Here is a 22,164-nt window from a genome sequence, read left to right as displayed (position 1 = left end):
CCAAGAGGAAAATTCAGCTGGAAGTGTTGTGGAAGCCAAACAAGAAATAAGGAAAATAAAAATGAAAAGCAAAAACATATGGAAAATCATTTATTTTTGTCACTAAGTCACTATTATGGAAGAAATACTCTGGAAAGAAACAAAGAACAAAGAAAATTACAGCACAGGAACAGGCCCTTCAGCCCTCCAAGCCTGCGCCCAAGGGGAAGAAATGAGATGCTAATAGTGGTGAGGTGGATTTGTTTTTCAATATTTATTGATCAAAGAAATATACTATTTTCTTCTCAGTTTATAGTTCCTTAAATTTAAACTTTTTGAAGACAGGTCAGAGTTTATTTATAAAAATAGTACAATTCTGTAGTACAGTTTGTATGGCTGCACAACTGCAAGTAATTATTTCTGCTGTAAAACGTATATTTCCCCTGCCAACTATACAGAGTTGTCAAGTATATTTTGCGAACAGCTGTAGTCTAGCAACAAAAATACACTTTGGCATACTAAACAAATATATAAAATGACAAATGAAGGCAGGCTTTGATTTGATTGTATCCTACAGGATGCTTAGGTTGGGATCACTCCTATTTGCTCACACATTCCACGGTCACACGGTCACTGGTGCTCTCATAGAACTGTTACGAGTGTTTCCATTTTTTTGTTAAATTTTGAAAATTTGTGGTTTAAGACTGAAAAGGAGTCCATGAATTTTTTTTTTTACAATGGTCATTGAGAGGTCTGATCTGTAAACAATTACTGGAAGGCACCTGTCTTCAAATAATTACCCAGCAGGGGTTGTTTTTAACTTGGAGAAAGATATTTGCAGAAGTGACTGGTCAAGATTTATAGTGGTCAGGAGGCTTGATTCTTGTGACATTGGTTTTGGTTTCGCTTTGGACAGTGAGTTGGGATATGGACAATGGTTTCAAAAGACAGCTGGAGAAGAGTTGCCAAGAGAGCAACACCCAGCTCAGTCTGTTCCAGCTCTTTGAAAAGCCTGCCAGTTTTCCACCTCTTGAGAAGCAAGTGTAAGAAACTGCCAGAAACCTGTCAGTGCATTTTCCCTGGAAAGCCTGCCTAAGCTGATCTTCAATGTCCCCTGTCAAGAACTGTTCTAGGAAGATCCCAGTGACAGCTGCCATACGTATTTGGGATGCCAAACCAAAAAGGACTTCTAACATCTTTTCATATCTTTTTTTCCTTCAAAAATTAGCATGTATTTTGGCCAATGTATTCTTTGTTTTTTTTTGTACTACAGCTCTAAAGAGTAAATCTCAATAAAAAGGGAACTTTTTATATTGTGATCTATGTGTTTATGCTTTGCTATGTTACTGGTTAAGACTTGGCTTATAATAAACTGATAATTTTGTTTTTTATTAAAGAAACCTGGCTGGTGTGTTTTATTCTGGGTGAAAATAGAGATTGACCGTATTGGAAAGTGGGAAGAAAATTAAATATGTGTTGTGACCCGTGGAGAAGTGGAACTAGAATAAACAGTGCACTCCTCCCACCTCAGTCGTAACACAACCTATAATTACGGTTCAACACTTGCAGTGGAATCTTGCATCTCCTAACATGACTCAGATTACCAGGTTTGGGAAACTCCATCAATCAGTTTACCCTGTATTACAATGCATGAAGTCATAAAAAACATGATAACATCAGTATGAACTTTTAGAAAGAAGTCTTCACATCATATCTTTGTCATCCATCTACCAACCTCTCCCATCCCACCCCATCCCCACACCACCACGTTCATTTCTACCCAGAATTATCATCAACTCTCCATCAGATTGTCATAGCATTGCTAAACTGGAACAAATGCAGAACTGTAATGGGAGCAAGGGTTTAGATTAATAAGGTGGGAAATTCCAACTAATTAGTCAATACTTTTTCTTCACTCTTCTTTGATGAGAAGTGACAATGGATTTGCAGTTCAGTTCTTTAAGTGAGTAAATTTAGAATGTAAAATGTAGTTTTAATGCTTAAATTGTAGTATCAACTCTTTCCTTAACCAGCAATCTCTTCAATTCCCCATTGGTTCGACGGAATCCCGATTTTCTGAGTTCATTTACAACCATTAATGTGGAAGAATTCTTATTATATATTTTACTTATGATCTCTTCATTTTGAACTCATGTGCACTGGTTTCTCACAAAAACCTTCCAGTTTCAACTTTACCAATTCTCTTCAGTTCCCCTTTCATTTCTTTATGCACTCATATGTACTCTTTTTGACTCCCAGGCTTCTAAACTGTCCCAGTTGCTTAATAACCACCTCTTGCTGTTTTTTTTTTAAGTACTTAGACAAGCTCAAGGAGGGTACCAAAGACCTTTATTTGCAAGTTCTTTTTGTTTTTCCCTTTTATTTCCCTGCTCACCTCAGCCTGGGAATTGATAATCTATTCTTCTGTCTGCCAGCTGCAGTAGGATGTGTGGAGGCAAAATGGAAAAAAAGATCAGGTAAAACAAGTAAACCAATGCTGACAAACTAGTGAACTCTGAGTGGCTCACTTTCTCTTCCTCAGCGTAGGTCTCTTTAAACTCCATTCAATTTTGTGCACAAATTTCAATCTAGTTTGTTCTGGACTACTGGTACATTAATAATCTGTTCTATCATTTTTATAATGTGATAACATATCAATTAATTTCTTGTGTTATTGTTCCTCTTGCCCAACACACCCAGTCTAAAATCCTTGTCCTCATTAACAAATCCGTCCATGGCTTTTCCTTTTTTTTCTGTAACCGCCTGTAGTCTGAAGTTGCAGCTTGGGCCTAATATTCCTCTCGCTCTAGACACTTATGCATCACCGCTCATAGAGTTCCCAATTTGCTTGCAATGCTTTCACCTTTCTGGCTCCTATCCTCTGGGAATCCCACCATTAATGGATGGAAAATCAAGGATAGCGATCCCATAATTTCCTGATCTGTGTGACCAACAGGCAAAGCTTCCTATTGGCAGTGCGGACTTGGAAAATTGGCTTTTATACATCGAATTAACAAAATACTAATAATATTGTTATTATGCTTCTCAGGCAATTTTGAAACTGTGCACCCTACTTGGAAACTTTAGTAAACAATATTCCTATGATATTCTTTCAACCAATATTTTAGTCGAGGCAATAATAAAGTAAATTGGTGAATGCTTCTGTTAGAATGTTTGACAAATGAATATCTTAGTACTATATAAGGATTCATTCACTAATCTTATCAACAGTATGTTCTAGTCTTATGTGGCTTTTATAATTTTATTTTGAGAAATTGTGGGTGACAGATTGATTGTAATTTTCAAATTGATCAAAATGTAATGGAGGACAACATAATGGACTGGTGATCATCCTGTCACAGCTTCCAACTTCTGGAGCCCATCAAAGTATGACAAGCAATTAAATTAAGTTGAAAACAGGCAATAAAATATAATTGGCTGCACACAAACTTTTAAGAGGATTGACATTACAATATAAAAATAAGGGGTTTGCTTATTTGTGCTGTTCAGTTAAGTCTAAATGATCAGCAATGTTCCTTGAAAGTCATTGTCTTATTTATGCACATACCTTAAAACAGGCATAATCAGTATTTGGCTGTCCTTCAGTTAGATTGGCACATGCAATTCTCTCCTCCCTGCATTCTTGCAGTGATTTTGTTGCTTCACACTCTGTGATAGATTTCAGGCTGCCTTGTATCCCAGAACTGTGATCCTGGAATGTAAAACAGATTGAAGGTTGCTGCCAACATCTGATTGCCATTTTAACAAAAAAGGGATTATGCCAAAAGGAGAGAAATTCAATTTACAAACAAGTCTACCTTTTTAAAGCAAAAAAATAGATAAACTCTAAATACTGTTTAATTTAGAGCTATGCAATTCGGCTTATATGATTTGAGGAGATTTTAATTGTCTTGCTTTAATACAGTAGATACAAAAAGATGTTCGAATTCTAAAATACAGAAGGCAAAGGTTTCCCACTGGACATATCTAAGAACTTATCTTAATCACAACATGGGTAGTATTCACACAGCCCTGTCTTTGTGGGAGAATAAGTGAATGATTCTGGTAGGGCAGATTCATACATTAGAGTTCAATCTGAATATTTTTGCCAATAGCAAGTAATACCTTCTCCACTGGGTCATCAGCAGTTCAATTTATTCACCATCACCAGGGATATGTATGCTTTTGCTGTTACGTAATTACAGAACTGCACTCCTGATCTAGAATTTTAAATAAGCCATGTTCTATTTGGAAAAATATTGATAGAAATGCAAGCCAACACCCCTTGTTACAGAAAGTGAAGGATGAAAAGCACTTCTTCCCAGTTAATTTGATATGTAGGATAGTAACAAGACATCATTGTAACCATCCTTCTATGGATGATGGCTATTAAAAAAAATAAGGACAGTAGAGGAATTAGTTTGCTCAAGGGAGAAAAGTTTAATGTAAAGAGAGGCTGCTGCTGTACGAATTCCTTTGATAGGTGTTGTCATTTTTTCAATTATTTCGTTGCAATGGAAATGACAAACACAGCCCCTGGTGAGACTGTACTGAGATGGGGAAGGAGTGCTGTTTGTGTTTCAGAGACCTTTGATATGTCTATGTTAAGAGTATTACATTAAAACCATGTTGATAGCAGGGACATCAAAGTTTAGCTGATAACTCAATAATGTGTTGCTTTTGGTTATTAAATATCATGGTTCCGAGAGATGAATGTTTCACATATCTCCCATGACCAATGGATGAGATCAAGAATATGACATAGAGCTTTTAATCATTCAAAAGTGCCTTTGTGTATGCTCTGTGAGTATATATCATGATTATTAAAGAATCCTGACTGCATCGTATATCTAACAACCTGAAACAACCAGATACCTTAACACTGCTTACTTTAGTCATTGGAAGGATGATTTGTTGTACAATTCTAAGCTTTCATTTAGCAAAAATAAATGAACTTTCTTATACATCTGAGAAAACTACAGATTTGTACTTTTGAGTAAAGAGGAAAAGGATATACCTCAGTCTGTGAAAAGGCAACAGAGTTTTCTTTAGTTCTTAATTGTTCCCCATGGTTACGGGGTCCTGGTAACAATATACAGCCATTCTTCACATTTCTCCTTGGTTGCTTTTCATGTGCATCCTCCAGATTTGGGAACGTTTCTTTCTTTTTCACTTTCCGAATTGAGGCATACTCTGCTATGTCCATGTTTACAGCTGGTTCCATTTCATTAACCCCACATTCAGGTTTTGATTCCCTATCACATTGAAGATTAATATGATCTGATTCATATTTTGTTCCAACACTCTCATACAATGAGTCTTTAATAGAGTTCTCCTGACAAGGATATTTTTTAACTTGGGAATAAACACAATCCATATCACGTGCTTTTTTCAAAGTTGGCAGCTTTCCACCCGTGTAATTATTCCCAGGAATTCTGGGCAACTCTCTGTTCTGTCTAATTTGTGAATTTCCTGCCTCGTCCTCTTCCTCGTCCAAAAATTCTGTTCCCGGCAGATGTAGATAGTCCATACTGGCTGGCCAGCTTCTAAGATCATCTACACAGAAAGTGATAACATCTAGTCATTATATCTAGGAATAGAATACCGATAAGCATTTTTCCTACAATCTTTTTAGGGAAGAATTTATGTCAGACATTATTTACACTTATGAAGCACTTTCACTATCTGGACATCAAGTAGGATTTGGCAGGTGTGTTTGTGAAAGTGTTCAAAGGTTGACAAAATAGATTGGAGGAGATTTTTGAAAGTAGAAAGAAATGAAACATGGCAGAGAGGTGCGGGAGAGAATTCCAGAGAGTAGATTCGTGACCATAAGGCGCTAGAACTGATGGTGAGGAGGGAAGGGCAAAAGAGAACATGGGGAGCACAGACGATTGAAGCACGCTGTCTGCACGTCATCGGTTGTGCGCTCAAAAACAGTCCATGACCAATCTTTACCTGACAAAGTCTTTGACACCAAATGTTTGATGGAAATTAAAATCAGGGAAAAGGGAGGAGGAGCAATACGAATAATGAAATATGACATGTATCAAATGTGTTGACTGTGAATTTGCACTCAACTTTGTCATTAGCTATTACATCCATTCAAAATCAGGTTAAGTCCAGACGACAGAGGACACTTGACCCATCTAGCTCATTCCTTCAAAGAAATCTACAAACCTCCTCTAATACCATCTAACCTCTTCAATTGCTTGAATTTTTACCACTAGTGCCCTACCTGGAAAATCATTCCAGATAGTAACTCTATCTGGATGAAGAACAGCTTCCAGACATTCGTCCTGAACTTGCCTTCTGTTTCTTTGTCCTGTAGTCTTATTTTAACTTGAAATAATGTTCACAATTAACCATTTTTATTTCATTGAATATAATATGTACTTCTCTGGTTCAGCTCCTTTCAAGCACAAAGAGTTCAAGTTTGATTTAACCTTTCTTCCTAACCTCTTTCTATTTATAACTATGCTAGGGAAAGTGCAGTTTCTATAAATCATGATTTTGTTTTTGTACTTACTTTCACCATTGCAAGATATTCTGTTAGGTTGGTGTATTCCCATTTCAGGTGTAGTAACAGGTCGAAGCTGTCGTGTGTGGCCTACAGACTAAGTACAATAACATTCTGGTAAAATATATATTTGGCCCAATGACTATAAACTACATCATTTTCATTTAACATTCTATTTGTTAAACTATGAGATATTAGAAATCTCTTAAGTTTTAATGGTGTAAAGTTACTAATTATATTCATAAGCTGCTTATCATGACTTACATATGATGAATTTTGCAAAGCATCAAAAATACTGAGCAGCTTTCTAACTCAAGGACCAAAGATCCTGCCTCTCAACCACATGGTTGCAGGTTAAGACCCAGAGTTGTCTATTAACTGTTGTCATAACCATTTTAATCAGATTTAGTCTGGAAAACTAGATAGACTATCTCACAGTAGCAGGATGCACTTCATCAAGGTGTCAGCTTGAATGAGTTAGTAGCACTTGCACCTTTGAGTCAGAAATTTGTGGGTTCTAATCCCGCTAGTACTTGAGCATTTATTTTAGGCTTCAACTTCAGTGCAGCACTGAGGGTGGGTGTATGGTTGGAGGCGCTGTCCTTCAGATGAGAGAGTAAACCTAGGCAATGTGCCAGTTTGGGTGGATGGTAAAGATCCCAAAGCACTATTTGAAGTGAAAAACTGAGTTTTCCTGGTGTCCTGACCAAAATTTATTTGTCAACCAACCAACAGTTCCAAAAAATAGATTAACATGGCATGGATGCCACTGCTATTTGTGGAGCCTCACTTGCACAAAATGGCTGATGTGTTTGTTTACATAACAGTAGTGATTGCAGTTCCAAGTAATTCTATATACATGAAATACTTTGGGATATTTGTGAAAGATGCAATAAGGTGCTATGCAAGTTCCTTTTTTTAAATCAAAGCTGGCAAGAGCACAGACTAACATTCAAGGCATTTGTGGTGTGTAACACCGAGCAGCTTATGCTAGAAATATTGGGGGAGGGTCGATGATGAGAATGGATTTAAAAATGGATAACAGGTCAATGAATTGCTCTAGGTTTTTGGGTCCAATTCCAGTGAATGTCCCCGCAAAACCACCTTACGTACAAGTGCTACCATTCTCAGTACACAGTACACAGATTTTCTATCATAGAATAAATTCACTGTGCTCGCAATGTATGTCCCCTGAGGAAACAGAAGGTTGTTATGAAGGAAGAGGAATGCCACCCTGCTTTAACATGGGTTGATGACTGTACTCAACTGGGCCACAAGGTGGGGCTAAATCTCATTTAGGCCAACAGTCTGTGATCCAGTTATTCATCCTCTTCAGGTAAGAGAAACCTTTATGGAGCTGACTTTCTGCAAAAGCTATCAAAATAAAATTCTGGATAAATAAAATGGAGAAGAGCAATTTACACTTTACTTCTATCAGGTTCACAGTTAAAGTACTTACCATACCAACTAGCTTCACACCATCAATCTTGATTTTCTTTTCTTTGCTTTTTCTGCTGAATAAATACAAAATATAAATTTGTTTGGACACATAAAGTCATAGAGTCATACAGCACAGAAATAGGCCCTTCGGCCCATCGTGTCTGTGCTGGCCATCAAGCACCTACCTATTCTAATCCCATTTTCCAGCACTTGGCACTATGCTATGGCGTTTCAAGTGCTCATCTAAATACTTCTTAAATGTTGGGATGGTTCCTGCCTCTACCACCCCTTCAGGCAGTGCGTTCCAGATTCCAACCACCCTCTGGGTGAAATAATTTTTCCTCAAATCCCCTCTAAACCTCCTGCCCCTTACCTTAAATCTATGCCCCCCAGTTATTGACCTCTCTGCTAAGGGAAAAAGTTTCTTCCTTTCTAATCTATCAATGCCCCTCATAATTTTGTATACCTCAATCCTGTCCCCCCTCAGCCTTCTCTGCTCTAAGGAAAACAACCCTAGCCTTTTCAGTCTCTCTTCATAGCTGAAATGGTCCAGCCCAGGCAACATCCTGGTGAATCTCCTCTGCACCCTCTCCATTGCAATCACATCCTTCCTTTAGTGTGGTGCCCAGAACTGACAATAAAAAGCTACCTATGTGGACTGCAAAATCACTAGTGGTAATAATGTTTAATTGTCAAAAGGTGAACATATAACAAACTGCTTATGCTTTTAGTGTATTTTCTGTGCCCTGTTTGAGAGAGTAGGCAGGTATCCTACTCCCAAATCTGTTAGCACTCAAGCTGACCCCAAGGTAGTACACAAGAGCAGCCTGTACTGACTTGCCCTTCAAACACTCTCTCTCAGTGTTGCATGAGAAAATAGCAGGCTGTAATCTGCTTGGCAGCTCCTGAGGGCCACGCCTGGGAACATGGCATGTGAGAAACAGATGGCATGTATCAGCATCATAGTATCGCCCACACGATCTACACAAACTTCTTTTAAATGAAGTTTTAAAACTTACTAATACTACATGTACATATGATGTTATTATATATTTGAAAAGATTTTCTGTGTCTTGTTAGTCCTTTTCTAATTCTATGTTAACATCCAATAAATATTCCACATAGACAGAGGCAAATTACTGCAACTGCAGTGTTCAGCAGAGAATAGCTCAGTATAGTATACAGAATTCATGCAATATATAAGACATTACATTCATTATAAACTTCAAGATCATTACTACGCTCACCCTTCCATTTAAACTGTCATAAAATGTGATGATAATTTTACAGACAGTTAAATTATTCATGAAATTTGTAGCCAACAAGTTTGGGTTCGAAAGGGAACCTAGATCATTCTATGGCTGTAATTGGCCTTCAGTGCACAGCAGATGGAATCCTAAAGAACATTTTCATTTGTATGAAAGAAACAATTATAATCTCTTTACAGATAAAAGCAGAATTCCATACTACAGAAATGTAAAAATCAGCACTTCCTCTATGTACTGTAAGAAACCTAACTGTGCCATTACTAAAGAAGCCAGCAAAGTTCTCATTTGGAGCCCCTACCAGAGATGTCAATTAATAAGGGATTTGCTGACAAGAACAGATGCTGGGAATTGTAGACCTCTTTCTAATAGCTTCCGTGTCTTCAATGCCAATTAATATTTTGTTCAGTTGATTTAAGTCAATCAACCTTAAAATGCAGTTGTTGTGTTCTGAGTCCATTGTGTCAGATGCAATGTAAGAGTACTGACAATGTTCGTCACCCCTTTTCTCTCAAAGACTTAATTTCTTTATACTGACTTGATTGCCACGTCACTGATGTGCATCTCACTGTTAACCGTTATCTATGCATCTGTTTCTGCTTCAGTTGCCTAGTGTAAGTCTAAAGTTGAATAATACAGCTTTTGCTGAATCCTAGCTGTAGTCTTGGTGCTTGATTGAAAATGCAGTCATTATTGAAATTAATTTTATAATGTCATATTTTTGACCTTCTACTGGTAAACCTACCTGACATATAGGGGTAGATTTTGACTTTGTGAGATAGCGTAAAATGAATGATAGCAAATTGGCAGCTCACGGAAGTAAAACAGATATCTACCCCATAGCATGGAGCAGCACAAGAGGGTACAAAGTCCGAATCTTCGTACACCATAAATTGAAGCAGTTCACAGAGGAGCCATGGTATGCTGGTATACCTCTGCAATACAAAGGAACATAGAAGGACAAGGCAGACAGCAAACTCAGCAGTTTTTTCCCCCTCTGTTTTTAACAAATGAAAATCTACCATAAAGTTGGATTCCCCTCAATTCATACTTGCTCGAGTTCATTTAGAGTGGCAAATGGCAGCTAAATGATGCATTTATTCATTCATTGACGCAATCTTTTATTTGTTCCTACTATTAAAGAGGTATAAAGCACCAACTTTCTATGTTTTGTGGTTTGGTGACCAAACAAGACCACATGTTTGAAATATTTTGAAAGAGGAACTGGCATTTATATAGTGCCTTTCACATTCTCAAGACATTCTAAATCAATTGATGGGCCAATGAATTACTTTTGAAATGTTGTCACATTATGTGGGCAAACACCGCAGTCAATTTGCGCACTACAAAGTCTCAAAAACAACAATGATATCATGGCAGGTTAATCTGTATTGCTTGTCTCTGTTGAGAGGTAAATGTTAAACGGAACAAGAAAGCTCCCTGCTATTCTTCAAGTAATGCCAGCTGATCCTTTAAACTAGTTTGAACAGACAAAGGTTTGGTTCAATGTTTCATCTGTAAACTTGAATATTATCTGTTCAGCAACAATCTAGTAAACAACAGTCAACGTGACGTTTGGTGGAGAAGATCCTGCCTGACCAATCCTCTTGATTTCTCTGGGAAAGTGACAACCCAAGTCAACTATGGTAAACACCACATCAGTGTTTACGTAGATTTCCAAAAACTGGTTGCTAAATTTCCACATGAAAGTTTACAAATTAAGCTAAAAACTTTGGGGATTCAGGGCTAAATTAGGATATGGATAAGAAACTGACAGAAAGGTAGTGAGCAATGGGTTCTGCTTGAAGTGGTACTGTAAGGGTGAGTGGAAGTACTGAGTATTTTGAGGGCTTCGTGTTGGGACTGCTACTGTTTCTAATTTACATAAAGATCCCCGATTCAGCAACTCAATATAAATTTGTTAAATTTGCAGATGATACCAAACTAAGAGATGGAGTGCCTGTATCGACAGCATAATAAGAAGTGAGTGTATTACAGGCACAAGTAAGTGTACTATTATTGTTCTTCATAGCATTTAAAATTATACTACAGTTCATTATTTCTGTTGGAACGGCTGAGAATTGACAGAATTAGCCTAGAAACTATAGAACGAGTTAAACAAAATGATACGTCTAAATTTTAGCACATTGGAATGAAATATGGGCAATATTCATATTTCATGAATGGTACTGAAATAGCTAAGTATGAAGTTGAAAGAGTTTTGGCATCTGAAATGATTCAACACTCAACATGTCCAACCAATGCAGAACAGCAAGCAACAAAGCCAAACTACTGTAATGAATTACAAAGTTATGACCAAACTGTGCAGTGATTTTGTCAGACTGCATCTTGATGACATCCAATTCTGGAGCAAAAGAAAGAGCAAAAGAGAGAGAGCTTTGCATTTTTATACTGCCTTTCATGACCACCACAGCAAATTAAATAGTTTTGAAGTACAGTCACTTTGCTAATTTGTTAACAAGGCCACACAAACAGCAATGAGATAAATGACCACATAATCTGGTTATAGTTGTATTAGGTATAGAATCACAGATTCCTTTGCGGCAGAGTAAGAGACCATTCGGCTCATCAGGTCTATGCCAGCTCTCAGTAGAGCAATTCAGTCAGTCCCATTTCTGCACTCTATCCCCCAAGTGTTCATCCAATGTCCTTTTGAAAATTATTGATTGTCTCTGCCTCCTCCACCCTTATAGGCAGTGAGTTCCAGGTCATTACGACACGCTGTGTAAAAAAGTTCATCCTCAAATCCCTTCTGCATCTCTTACCCAAAACCTTACATCTGTTTCCCCTAGTTCTTGTACCATCAGCTAATGGGAACAGTTTTTCTTTGTCTAGTTTATCCAAATCTGTCAGAATCTAGTACATCTCTATCAAATCTCCCCCAATCTCCTTTGCTCCAAGGAGAACAATCCCAGCTTCTCCAACCTAACCTTGTAGCTAAAATCAATCAGTCATCCCTGGAACCATTTTGGTAAACGTCCTCTGCACCCACTCAAGGATGCACACATCCTTCCTAAAGTGTGGTGACCAGAACTGGACGCAATACTCCAGTTGTGGCTGAACCAGAGCTTTATAAAGGTTCAGCATAACTTCTTTGCTATTGTACTCTATGCCTCTATTTAAGAAACCCAAGATCCCATATGCTTTACTGACCATTCTCTCACTATGTCCTGCCAACTTCAAACATCTGTTCACATGAACCCACAGGTCCCTCTGTTCCTGCACACTCTTTAGGACTGTGCCATTAAGTCTATATGACCTTGCCCCATCCCTTCTTCCAAAATGCATCACCTCACATTTCTCTGTATTAAATTCCATTTGCCACTTGTCTGCCCATTCTGCTAGCCTATTATTTTTTTACTGTTCATTTCATGCGATGTGGACGTTGCTGGCAAGGCCAGTATTTATTGCCCAACCCTAATTTTGCTTGAGAAGGTGATGGGGAGCTGCCTTCTTGAACTGCTGCAGTCCATTGGGTATAGATACACCCAAAGTGCAGGTAGGGCGGAAGCTCCAGAATTTCAAACCAAAGACAGTAAAGGAATGGTGATATATTTCCAAGTCAGGATGGTGTGTGGCTTGGAGGGGAATTTGCAGATGGTGGTGTTCCCACACGGATTTGGAAGGTGCTGTCGAAGGAGGGTTGGTGAGTTGCTACAGTGCTTCTTTTTATATGGTACACACTGCTGCCACTGTGTGTCGGTGGTGGAGGGAATGAATGTTTAAGGTGGTGGTGGATGGGCTGCCAATCAAGCTCTGACCTGGATGGTGTTGAGCTTCTTGAGTGTTGTTGGAGCAGCACTCATCCAGGCAAGTGGGGAGCATTCCATCAAAACTTGTGCCTTGTTAGATGGTGGACAGACATTGGGGAGTCAGGAGTTGGGTTACTCGCTACAGAATTCACAGCTTCTGACCTGCTTTTATAGCCACAGTATTTATGTGGCTGGTCCAGTTCAGTTTCTGGTCAATGGTATCTCTCAGGATGTTGATAGTGGGGGATTCAGCGATGGTAATGCCATTGAATGTCAAGGGGAGATGGTTAGATTCCCTCTTGTTGGAGATCATCATTGCCTGGCACTTGTGTGGCGCAAATGTTACTTGCCACTTATCAGCCCAAGCCTGAATGTTGTCTGGGTCTTGCTGCATATGGGCATGGATTGCTTCAGTATCTGAGGAGCTGCGAATAGTACTGAACACTGTGCAATCATCAGCGAACATCCCCACTTCAGACCTTATGATGGAGGGAATGTCATTAATGAAGCAGCTGAAGATGGTTAGGCCTAGGACACTACCCTGAGGTACTCTTGCAGCGATGTCTTGGGGCTGAGATGATTGGCCTCCAACAACAACAACCATCTTTGTCTGTGCTAAGTATGACTCCAACCAGTGGATAGTTTTCCCCGATTCCCTTTAAATTCAATTTGGCTAGGGCTCCTTGATGCCATTCTCAGTCAAATGCTGCCTTGATATCAAGGGCAATCACTCTCAGCTCATCTCACCTTGGGTTCATGTTTGGACCAAGGCTGTAATGAGGTCAGGAGCCGAGTGACCCTGGCAGAACCCAAACTGAGCATCAGTGAGCAGGTTGTTGTTGTTTAAGTGGCGCTTGATAGCACTATTGACGACACCTTCCATCACTTTGCTGATGATCGAGAGCAGACTGGTGGGGTGGTAATAGGCTGGATTGGATTTGTGCTTCTTTTTATCAACAGGACATAACTGGGCAATTTTCCATATTGTCGGGTAGATGCAAGGGTGTAGCTCTACTGGAACAGCTTGGCTAGGCACCCACTAGTTCTGGAGCACAAGTCTTCAGTACTACAGCTATGATGTTGTCATGACCCATAGCCTTTGCCGTATCCAGTGCCTTCAGCCATTTCCTGATATAACGTGGAGTGAATCAAATTGGCTGAAGACTGGCATTTGTGATGCTGGGGGCCTCAGGAGGAGGTTGCAATCGATTGAGAGATAAATATTGGTCAGGGCACCAAATCAACTCTTCAGGTCTTCCTTGAAAAAGGTCATGGAATCTTATGTCTGCTTGAGAGGGTACCTGAGGCTTTAGTTTAGCATCTCATTCAAATGGCAACACAACCAGCAATGCAGCACTAGAGTGTCAATCCAGATTATGTCTTTATGTTTCCAGAATAGGGCGGGAACCAATCACATTGTGACACACAGGCAACAGTGCTACCATTGAGCCAAGTCAGATACTTGTAGTAGCTTAGGAGTGGAGGAGCTGAGCTCCCAGCAATTCAGATTAGCAAGCAGTGCAAACTTTACCTTGAGGAGCAGAGTTAACGTTTCGGGTCAGTGACCCTGACCCGAAACATTAACTCTGCTTCTCTTTCCACGGATGCTGCCAGACCTGCTGAGTGATTCCAGCATTTCTTGTTTTTGTTTCAGATTTCCAGCATCCGCAGTATTTTGCTTTTATTTTACCTTGAGGAGATTGTTTCATAGTGCCGCAGCTTCAGTAAACCTCTAACAGTTGCAAAGTGAATGAAAAACAGTTTCAGCCAGTCCAATATATATTTTAAATTTGTGATACTTGATTGTGAATTTACCAACCTAGTAATCTTACTAAAGGCTGCTGTGAATTGGAAATGGATTATTATGCTTTGGAAATAGAGAGACTTTGGGCTGAATTTTTTGAATTGTTAGAGATAAACAGGGAATCAGAAAAGACTTTGGCCTGTACTTTTACTCACCTGACCCGCTGGGAGCAGATATGTTAGAAAATTGCGGGAAGTCTGGAAGTCAGGATTCACCCGCACGACTAAAGAAAGACTTGCATTTATATAGCGCCTTTCGTGACCACCGGACCCCTCAAAGCACTTTACAGCCCATGAAGTACTGTTGTAATGCAGGAAACGTGGCAGCCAGTATGCACACAGCAAACTTCCACAAACAACAATGTGACAATAACCAGATAATCTGTTTTTGTGATATTGATTGAGGGATAAATATTGGCCAGAACACTGGGGATAACTCCCCTGCTCTTTTTTGAAACAGTGCCATGGGTTCTTTTGCAGCCACCTGAGCAAGCAGACTTTGGTTTAACATCTCATCTAAAATACAGCATCTCTGACAGTGCAGTGCTTTCACAGTACTGCAATGGAGTGTCAGCCTTGATATTTATGTTCAAGCTCTGGAGAGGGACTTGTACCTAGAACCATCTGACTCAGAAGTAAGATTGCTACCAACTGAGCCACAGCTGACACACACTCTGGAGGATGTGTGTGACATGACCAATTGGTTTCCACACCCAGATTCCAGTTGGTAGGAACCGGTTGATGAAGGCCACAGGACCAGTTAAGTCCATGATTGGAGTGAGGCAATCTCTGATGTGGTGGGAGGGTTTCAACTGGTGGATCGATCGCGGGGGGAGGGTGGGTTGATTGTGGGAATGTGGCAAGGGGGTGTGATCGGAGGCTTCTCTGAGAGAGGATTGGAGGCCCAGGGTGGGGGAAATGACAGGGGAGGAATCTGAGGCCTAATGGGGGGAAGATTGTGAGGGCTTGGGGGTTACTCGATTGCAGGGATTGCTCAAGTAGGCACACTGGATCCAGGAGGTTGGTGTAAAAGCACTCACTTTCTAGATCCACAAAGCCTCCATCTGGATGAAGGTGCTGGGTTTCCCGAGGGTCACAAAACCCAACTGATCAGTTAAAGTCGAAAAGCTGAATGACGTTGAAGATCACAGCTTCATTATCATATTTTAAGTACTAACCTGCCCACCTTCCTGCCTCAGTTATAGCCTAAAGTGGGTGGGTTGGAGGGGGGTTTGGGGCAGGAATCTTATTTTTAAGACTTTAACCCTCCCCACCTGACCCAAATCCATCCATTTTTTAGTTAAGATACCCCCAGCTTTATTTCCAATCACTAACTGTCAACCAGAAGTTTTAAATTAGTTTACAGCCAATCAGAAATGATTAACATTTCAATTGTTTTTTATTTACCAATCGGAATAAAAAAATGTTTCTAATCTTTTGAGTCATGTCTAATATCTATTTAAACATTGGTTTGAGAAGATGAATTTGCAAAGAATCTGGGAGAGAACAGACTGGAACAGAATTGTAAGGGAGGAGACAACCGGACTTGACCAGATCAGATTGGATTAGTCTGGAAATGCACTGTCCTGCACCATTTGTAAAAGCTGGTATGGTGTCCACTGAAGATATGGCAATGTTTACAAGTCCCAAAACTTGCAGAAATGGGAAAACAATCAGCTAAAATAATTGTCTAAGGAGCCCAGGATTAAAACTGACCTTAGCGCTGCTACTTTGTATTAAATTAATGGGTGGATTGTGTGAGACCTGTGGAGTACTGCTGTTTCTGTAATTGTAAATAAAAATCATCCTTTGCTAACCATGTGTACGTACTTCCAAATGCTTTGAGATCATTGCTGCCAGAATCACTTTGGTGGTCAATCCCATGGTTAAAGTGTGTCACTGTTCCACGAAACCAGAAAAAATTCAAGATGACTGGACACCCAAGTTGCTCTGTACAAAAAAAGCAACTGGGATGCTACAGTGTAATTTATGATTTTCTTTGTAATTAACAATGTGTGCATGTCAAAACGTCTCTTGGAAATAGAAATGCAACCATAATTCATACAGAAGGGAATGTTTATTATCTGTTGGCATCCATGACATGTTCGAGACTTAAAAGCTTTGGTGCCTCACAATCCAAAATATATAACTGTAATTTTATGGACTCTTAACATTTTTACTGAGAGTATTTTAATGAGATATGGATTTGGCAAAACCGTTTTTCATGGTTTGCCAGACAAGCAAAGTACATTAAAATATATCACACTGTTGCAATAATACCATTATGTTCTACTAAGAAAGCATGCAAATGCTTATTCTGTTCTTCTTTCCCAGAAATAAACTGCTCTATATACTGTATTGTCGAATATTATTTAATGGGTGAACTGTTAAAGTTAACAAAACAGCAGCATTTTAGGTTTAGGAACATAGGAAATAGGAGCAGGAGTAGGCCATTCGGCCCCTTGAGCTTGCTCCACTATTCAACTAGATCATGGCTGAACTTCTACCTTAATGCATTTTCCCACACTATCCCCATATCCTTTGATATCTTTAATATCTAGAAATCGATTGATCTCTGTCTTGAATATACTTAATGTCTGAACTTCCACAGCCCTCTGGGGTAGAGAATTCCAAAAATTCACCACCTTCTGAGTGAAGAAATTCCTTTTCATTTCAGTCCTAAATGGCTGGAGGCAGAAACCCTCAACTCATTTAAAAGATACCTGGATCTGCACCTGAAGTGCTGTAACCGGCAAGGCTACGGACCAGGTGCTGGAAGGTGGGATTAGATCGGGTGGCTAGTTTTTTCAACCTGCACAGACACGATGGGCTGAATAGCCTCTTTCTGTGCCATAACCTTGCTATGGTTTTCTTTGGTTCTATGGTTTAGCTCTTATTCTGAGACTGTGCCCCTGGTTCTAGGCCTGCCAGCCGGGGGAAACATCTTTCTTAGAATACTGATAAAATAGTTACTGCTTCAAAAATATTTGCCTCCAACAAATAATTAGATAAATATCTGGTTAGGAATAAATTGACAGTCGTAAGGATAAGCAGAGATGATAAACCATTCCATGGAATATGTTGATTACCATGCATTTATGGAAAGCATTAAGTCAGAGTTAAATCGTGGAGATGAGGAGATGTGGCTAACTGAGAAATTTTGCTTTATTATTTTTGGGAAACAAACAGGAAGTCTGCAGACTTCTCCATCATGAGATTGAGAGCAGGGGTGCCATAGAGTTTATTATCGTGTGGATTGCATTTGAGGAGAATAATATGATGGCAGATGCTCACTCTCTGGAAAAAAATTGGCTGAAGGAAATAACAAGGATAGAAAATTATTTTTATCATCTAAAAGCAGACTGAATGCCAGACTCTTGAATATCTATATTTTAAAAGTCATGCATCTGTGTGCACTTCCTGTTTATTATATTTTATGCCACAATTGTGTCACGGCTGGGTCACATGTCTGTCAGTTTTTCTCATAACTGGAGTAATGTTTGGGTGTTTTAACTGTAAACGTAAATATACTTATATTTACTTTTCAGTTGGCACTGTTACTTTTCCAAATTGTGATGCCTACCTCCTTTATTCTGGTTGAGTTTGTCATCTCCTCTACATTTTTCAATTCGTGTTGCCCAGTTCCACAAGTAATGAACCTGAAGCGGTCCAATAAAGATAAGTCTCAAATTATTTTTGTAGATCCCGGAGAAGCCCTCCAGGAAACCCCAAAAAAATATCATTTGGGCTGCTGCCACCCTGGAATCCCCACCCTCTGCAATTGTGGCTTTCTGGCAGCAATATCATAGCCATATCTGGCGAGCTGCATTGGGACACCTGCTTGGGAATGAGTGCACTGTCGGTCTCATTTTTTAAAATTACTTGCAGGAAATCATTTTGATATGGTAGCGTAGCAGTAATGTTCCTGGACGAGTAATCCAGAGGCCTGGACTAATGCTCCAGAGACACAAGTTCAAATCCCACCAAGGCAGCCGGTGGAATTTAAATTCAATTAATAAATAGTCATTTGGTAGTACAGAACTTGAGTACTGCTAAAAATAGAGACATTGGGCTGGATCTTATAGAGGCCTCGACGTCAGGATCTGTGGCGGGGTGGGGCAGCATGAAGATTGCCCTGGACAAGGCCCGCCACAGACCTCGACTCCGGCAGAGCCCGGCCTGATCACAACGAAGGCGGAGAGGCCTCATGGCTCTTGGCGATGGGACCGTAATTTAAATATTTAAATAAATATACATATCAGACTTAATTGCAAGCCCGCCTCCGCCTCCGGTCCTGTTGCGATCTTCGTGCCGCTGGCTGGCACGTCTGCGCCTTCCAATCCCTGTCCGGGGAATTGAGGCGCCACACTGGTTGGGAGGGGGGAGCAGTTCAGTTTTTCTGTGCAGGGGGTGGGGGGGAGGGGTGGTGGTAGAGTAGGGATAAAGACTTCTCATTGGTGGAGGGGATGGTGGTAAAGGGTAAAGTTTATATTTGATGCACTTTGATGGAAGGAAAGGTCATTTCCAAAAGGAAAGTGTTTTGAGCTGGAGAGGGCAAATATTTAATATTGTGGTAATTTTGGGGGGAAGCAGGGGGTGTGGTGGGAGAGGTTCAAAAATACTGGTTTTAATTTTCGTAATAAATGTTTCCTGATTTCTTAAAAAAATCCCCGAAGGGCTCACAGCCCTTTAAAAATGGTGTCAGCACCTGTGCACAGGCAACTGATGCCATTGCCATTGACAGACGGGCTGCCTCCTCCATGTGATTGAAGGGGGGGGTGTGGCCCGCCCCGGCTATTTACATCAGCCACCACGCTTAGAATCGCAGTGGCTCTTTGGCGTGCAGCCTGGGCATGTGGGCCGCCATTTTTTTCACCTGCCGCCGATTTGGGTGGCGGGCCTATAGAATTCAGCCCATTTTGTCAAAGCTTTTCATCTTGCACTCATCAGGACATCTCGCAAGAATACCAATGTAAGGGAAACAACAAATTTATACTGTATGAGAAGAAAGTGCTGATTGGTTGGCAAGTGGACTCTGATTGGTAGAGATGTTGCCATGGAGAATGCACCAGTTAACTGCCAAGGTTTGTTTGAAATTTAAACCAGGCAGCTTGGCTCTGATTGGTCAGGACATTGCCCTGAGGAATGAACCAGCGAATGGCTGTCACTTATTTTGTTTAGCTGAAACATGTGCAATGTGCATACATGTTCTTTCTGTCTGCAAAGAACAGGGCCCTGTGTATTAATATATGTAGCTTCCAGTACTTGGTGAAGCCAGAACACATGACCATGTGCAGGCTAAACAGTGGAAGCAGCATGAGATAGACAGAGCTCAGCGATTCCACAACCAACAGAACAGATCAAAGCTCCGCAGTTCTGTCACATCCAGTCGTAAATGGTAGTGGACAACTAAACAACTAACTGGGGGAGGAGGCTCCACAAACATCTCCATCCTCAATGGTTGTGGAGCCCAGCACATCAGTGCAAAAGACAAAGCTGAAGCACTTGAAACCATCTTCAGCCAGAAGTGCCGAGTGCAGATCCATCACGGCCTCTTCCTGAGGTCCCCAGCATCACAGATGCCAGTCTTCAGCCAATTTGATTCACTCTATGTGATATCAAGAAATGGCTGAAGGCATTAGATACAGCAAAGTTTATGGGCCCTGACAACATCCTGGCTCTAGTACTGAAGACTTGTGCTCCGGAACTAGCCATGCCCTAGCCAAGCTGTTCCATGTACAGCGACAACACTGGCATCTACCTGACAAAAGGGAAAGTTGCCCAGGTATATCCTAGAGTCATAGAGAGATATAGCACTGAAACAGGTCCTTCGGCCCACTGACTCTGTGCCGACTATCAACCACCCATTTATACTAATCCTACATTAATCCCATATTCCCTACCACATCCCCCATCTTCCCTCAATTCTCCTACCTACACTAGGGGCAATTTACACTGGCTAATTTACCTATCAACCTGCAAGTCTTTGGCTGTGGGAGGAAACTGAAGCACCCGGCGGAAACCCACGTGGTCACAGGGAGAACTTGCAAACTCCACACAGGCAGTACCCAGAACCGAACCCGGGTCACTGGAGCTGTGAGGCTGCGGTGCTAACCACTGCGCCACTGTGCTGCCCACGAAAAATTGGAGAAGTTCAATCCGGCCAATTACTGCCCAATCAGTCTGTTCTCAATCATCAGCAAAATGATGGAAGGTGTTGTCGACAGTGCTATCAAGTGGCGCTTACTCAGCAATAATCTGCTCACTGATGCTCAATTTGGGTTCTGCCTGGGGCACCTGACTCCAGACCTCTTTACAGCCTTGGTCTAAACCTGTACAAAATAACTGACTTTCAGGGATGAAGTGAGAGTGACTACCCTTGATATCAAGGCAACATTTGACCTAGTGTGGCATCAAGCACCAGTGATATAAATACTGTGGCTACAACAGTAGGTCAGAGGCTGGGAATTCTGTGGCTAGTAACTCACCTCCTGACTCCCCAAAGCTTGTCCACCATCTATAAGGCACAAGTCAGGAGTGTGATGGAATACACTCCACTTGTTTGGATGCGTACAGCTCCAACAACACTCAAGAAGCTTGACACCATCCAGGACAAAGCAGCCCACTTTATACCATCTACAAGATGCACTGCAACAACTCGTCATGCCTCCTTCGTCAGCACCTTCCAAACTCACCACCACTACCACCTAGAAGGACAAGGGCAGCTGACGCACAGGAACACCATCATCTACAAGTTCCCCTCCTATTTACACACCATCCTGACTTGGAACTATATCGCTGTTCTTCACTGTTGCTGGGGCAAAAACCTGGAACTCCTTTCCTAACAGCACTGTGGGTGTACCCAAACCACATAGACTGGTTCAAGGCGGCAGCTCACCACTACCTTCTCACGGGCAATTAGGGATAGGCAACAAATGCTGTCCTAACCAGCGATGCTCACATTCCATGAATGAACAAAAGAAACCACATGCTTCTCAATACACCTCGTTATCCTCCTATAAGACACTTCTTAAAACCTACGTCTTTTATCAAGGCTTTGGTTATCTGTCGTAACATCCCTTTATGAGGTTCGGTGTAAAATTTTGTCTGACTTATGCTCCCGTGAAGCACCTTAGGATATTTTGCTACATGAATATCGCTATATAAAAGCAAGCTGCTGTTGGTTCTCCCCTCTCATATATTCAGTTTAAATTAAATTACTGCTGCAGAACATTCTGGCAGAAGATTCATTGGCAATGATACCTTAATTATTTTAATAGGAACACATATTCCCTAAAGGCTTCCAGATAAACACACACTGCCAAGAGAAGTAACTAGACTTATTGCTAAAATCAAAGTAATTACAGAATGAAAGTTTTGAGGT

The 22,164-nt window shown here is 40.6% G+C and overlaps 1 protein-coding gene and 1 long non-coding RNA gene across 3 annotated transcripts in view; one reads left to right on the top strand and one right to left on the bottom strand.

The window, feature by feature from the left end:
• The window catches only part of LOC137378167 (phosphoprotein associated with glycosphingolipid-enriched microdomains 1-like), a 105,626-nt gene that overhangs the window by 42,816 nt on the left and 40,646 nt on the right, over positions 1–22,164 (bottom strand). Inside the window, exons 3-6 of one of the 2 annotated variants that reach the window (XM_068048313.1) lie at positions 7,959–8,010; positions 6,509–6,596; positions 4,997–5,535; positions 3,548–3,691 (exon numbers count right to left, since the gene is read on the bottom strand). In XM_068048313.1, the coding sequence (XP_067904414.1) occupies positions 3,548–3,691; positions 4,997–5,535; positions 6,509–6,596; positions 7,959–8,010 (823 nt within the window). Of the gene's footprint in view, positions 1–3,547; positions 3,692–4,996; positions 5,536–6,508; positions 6,597–7,958; positions 8,014–22,164 lie in introns of both variants that reach the window. The other variant, XM_068048312.1, reaches the window with a different exon arrangement.
• LOC137378168 (uncharacterized) lies at positions 1,916–16,295 on the top strand. The gene is made up of 3 exons (XR_010976575.1): positions 1,916–1,942; positions 11,138–11,187; positions 16,260–16,295. It is a non-coding gene; the product is annotated as an uncharacterized lncRNA (long non-coding RNA).

This window comes from Heterodontus francisci, chromosome 16 (assembly GCF_036365525.1).
Source record: "Heterodontus francisci isolate sHetFra1 chromosome 16, sHetFra1.hap1, whole genome shotgun sequence".
Classification (NCBI taxonomy): domain Eukaryota; kingdom Metazoa; phylum Chordata; class Chondrichthyes; order Heterodontiformes; family Heterodontidae; genus Heterodontus; species Heterodontus francisci.
This window is presented reverse-complemented; position numbering and strand designations above follow the sequence as displayed.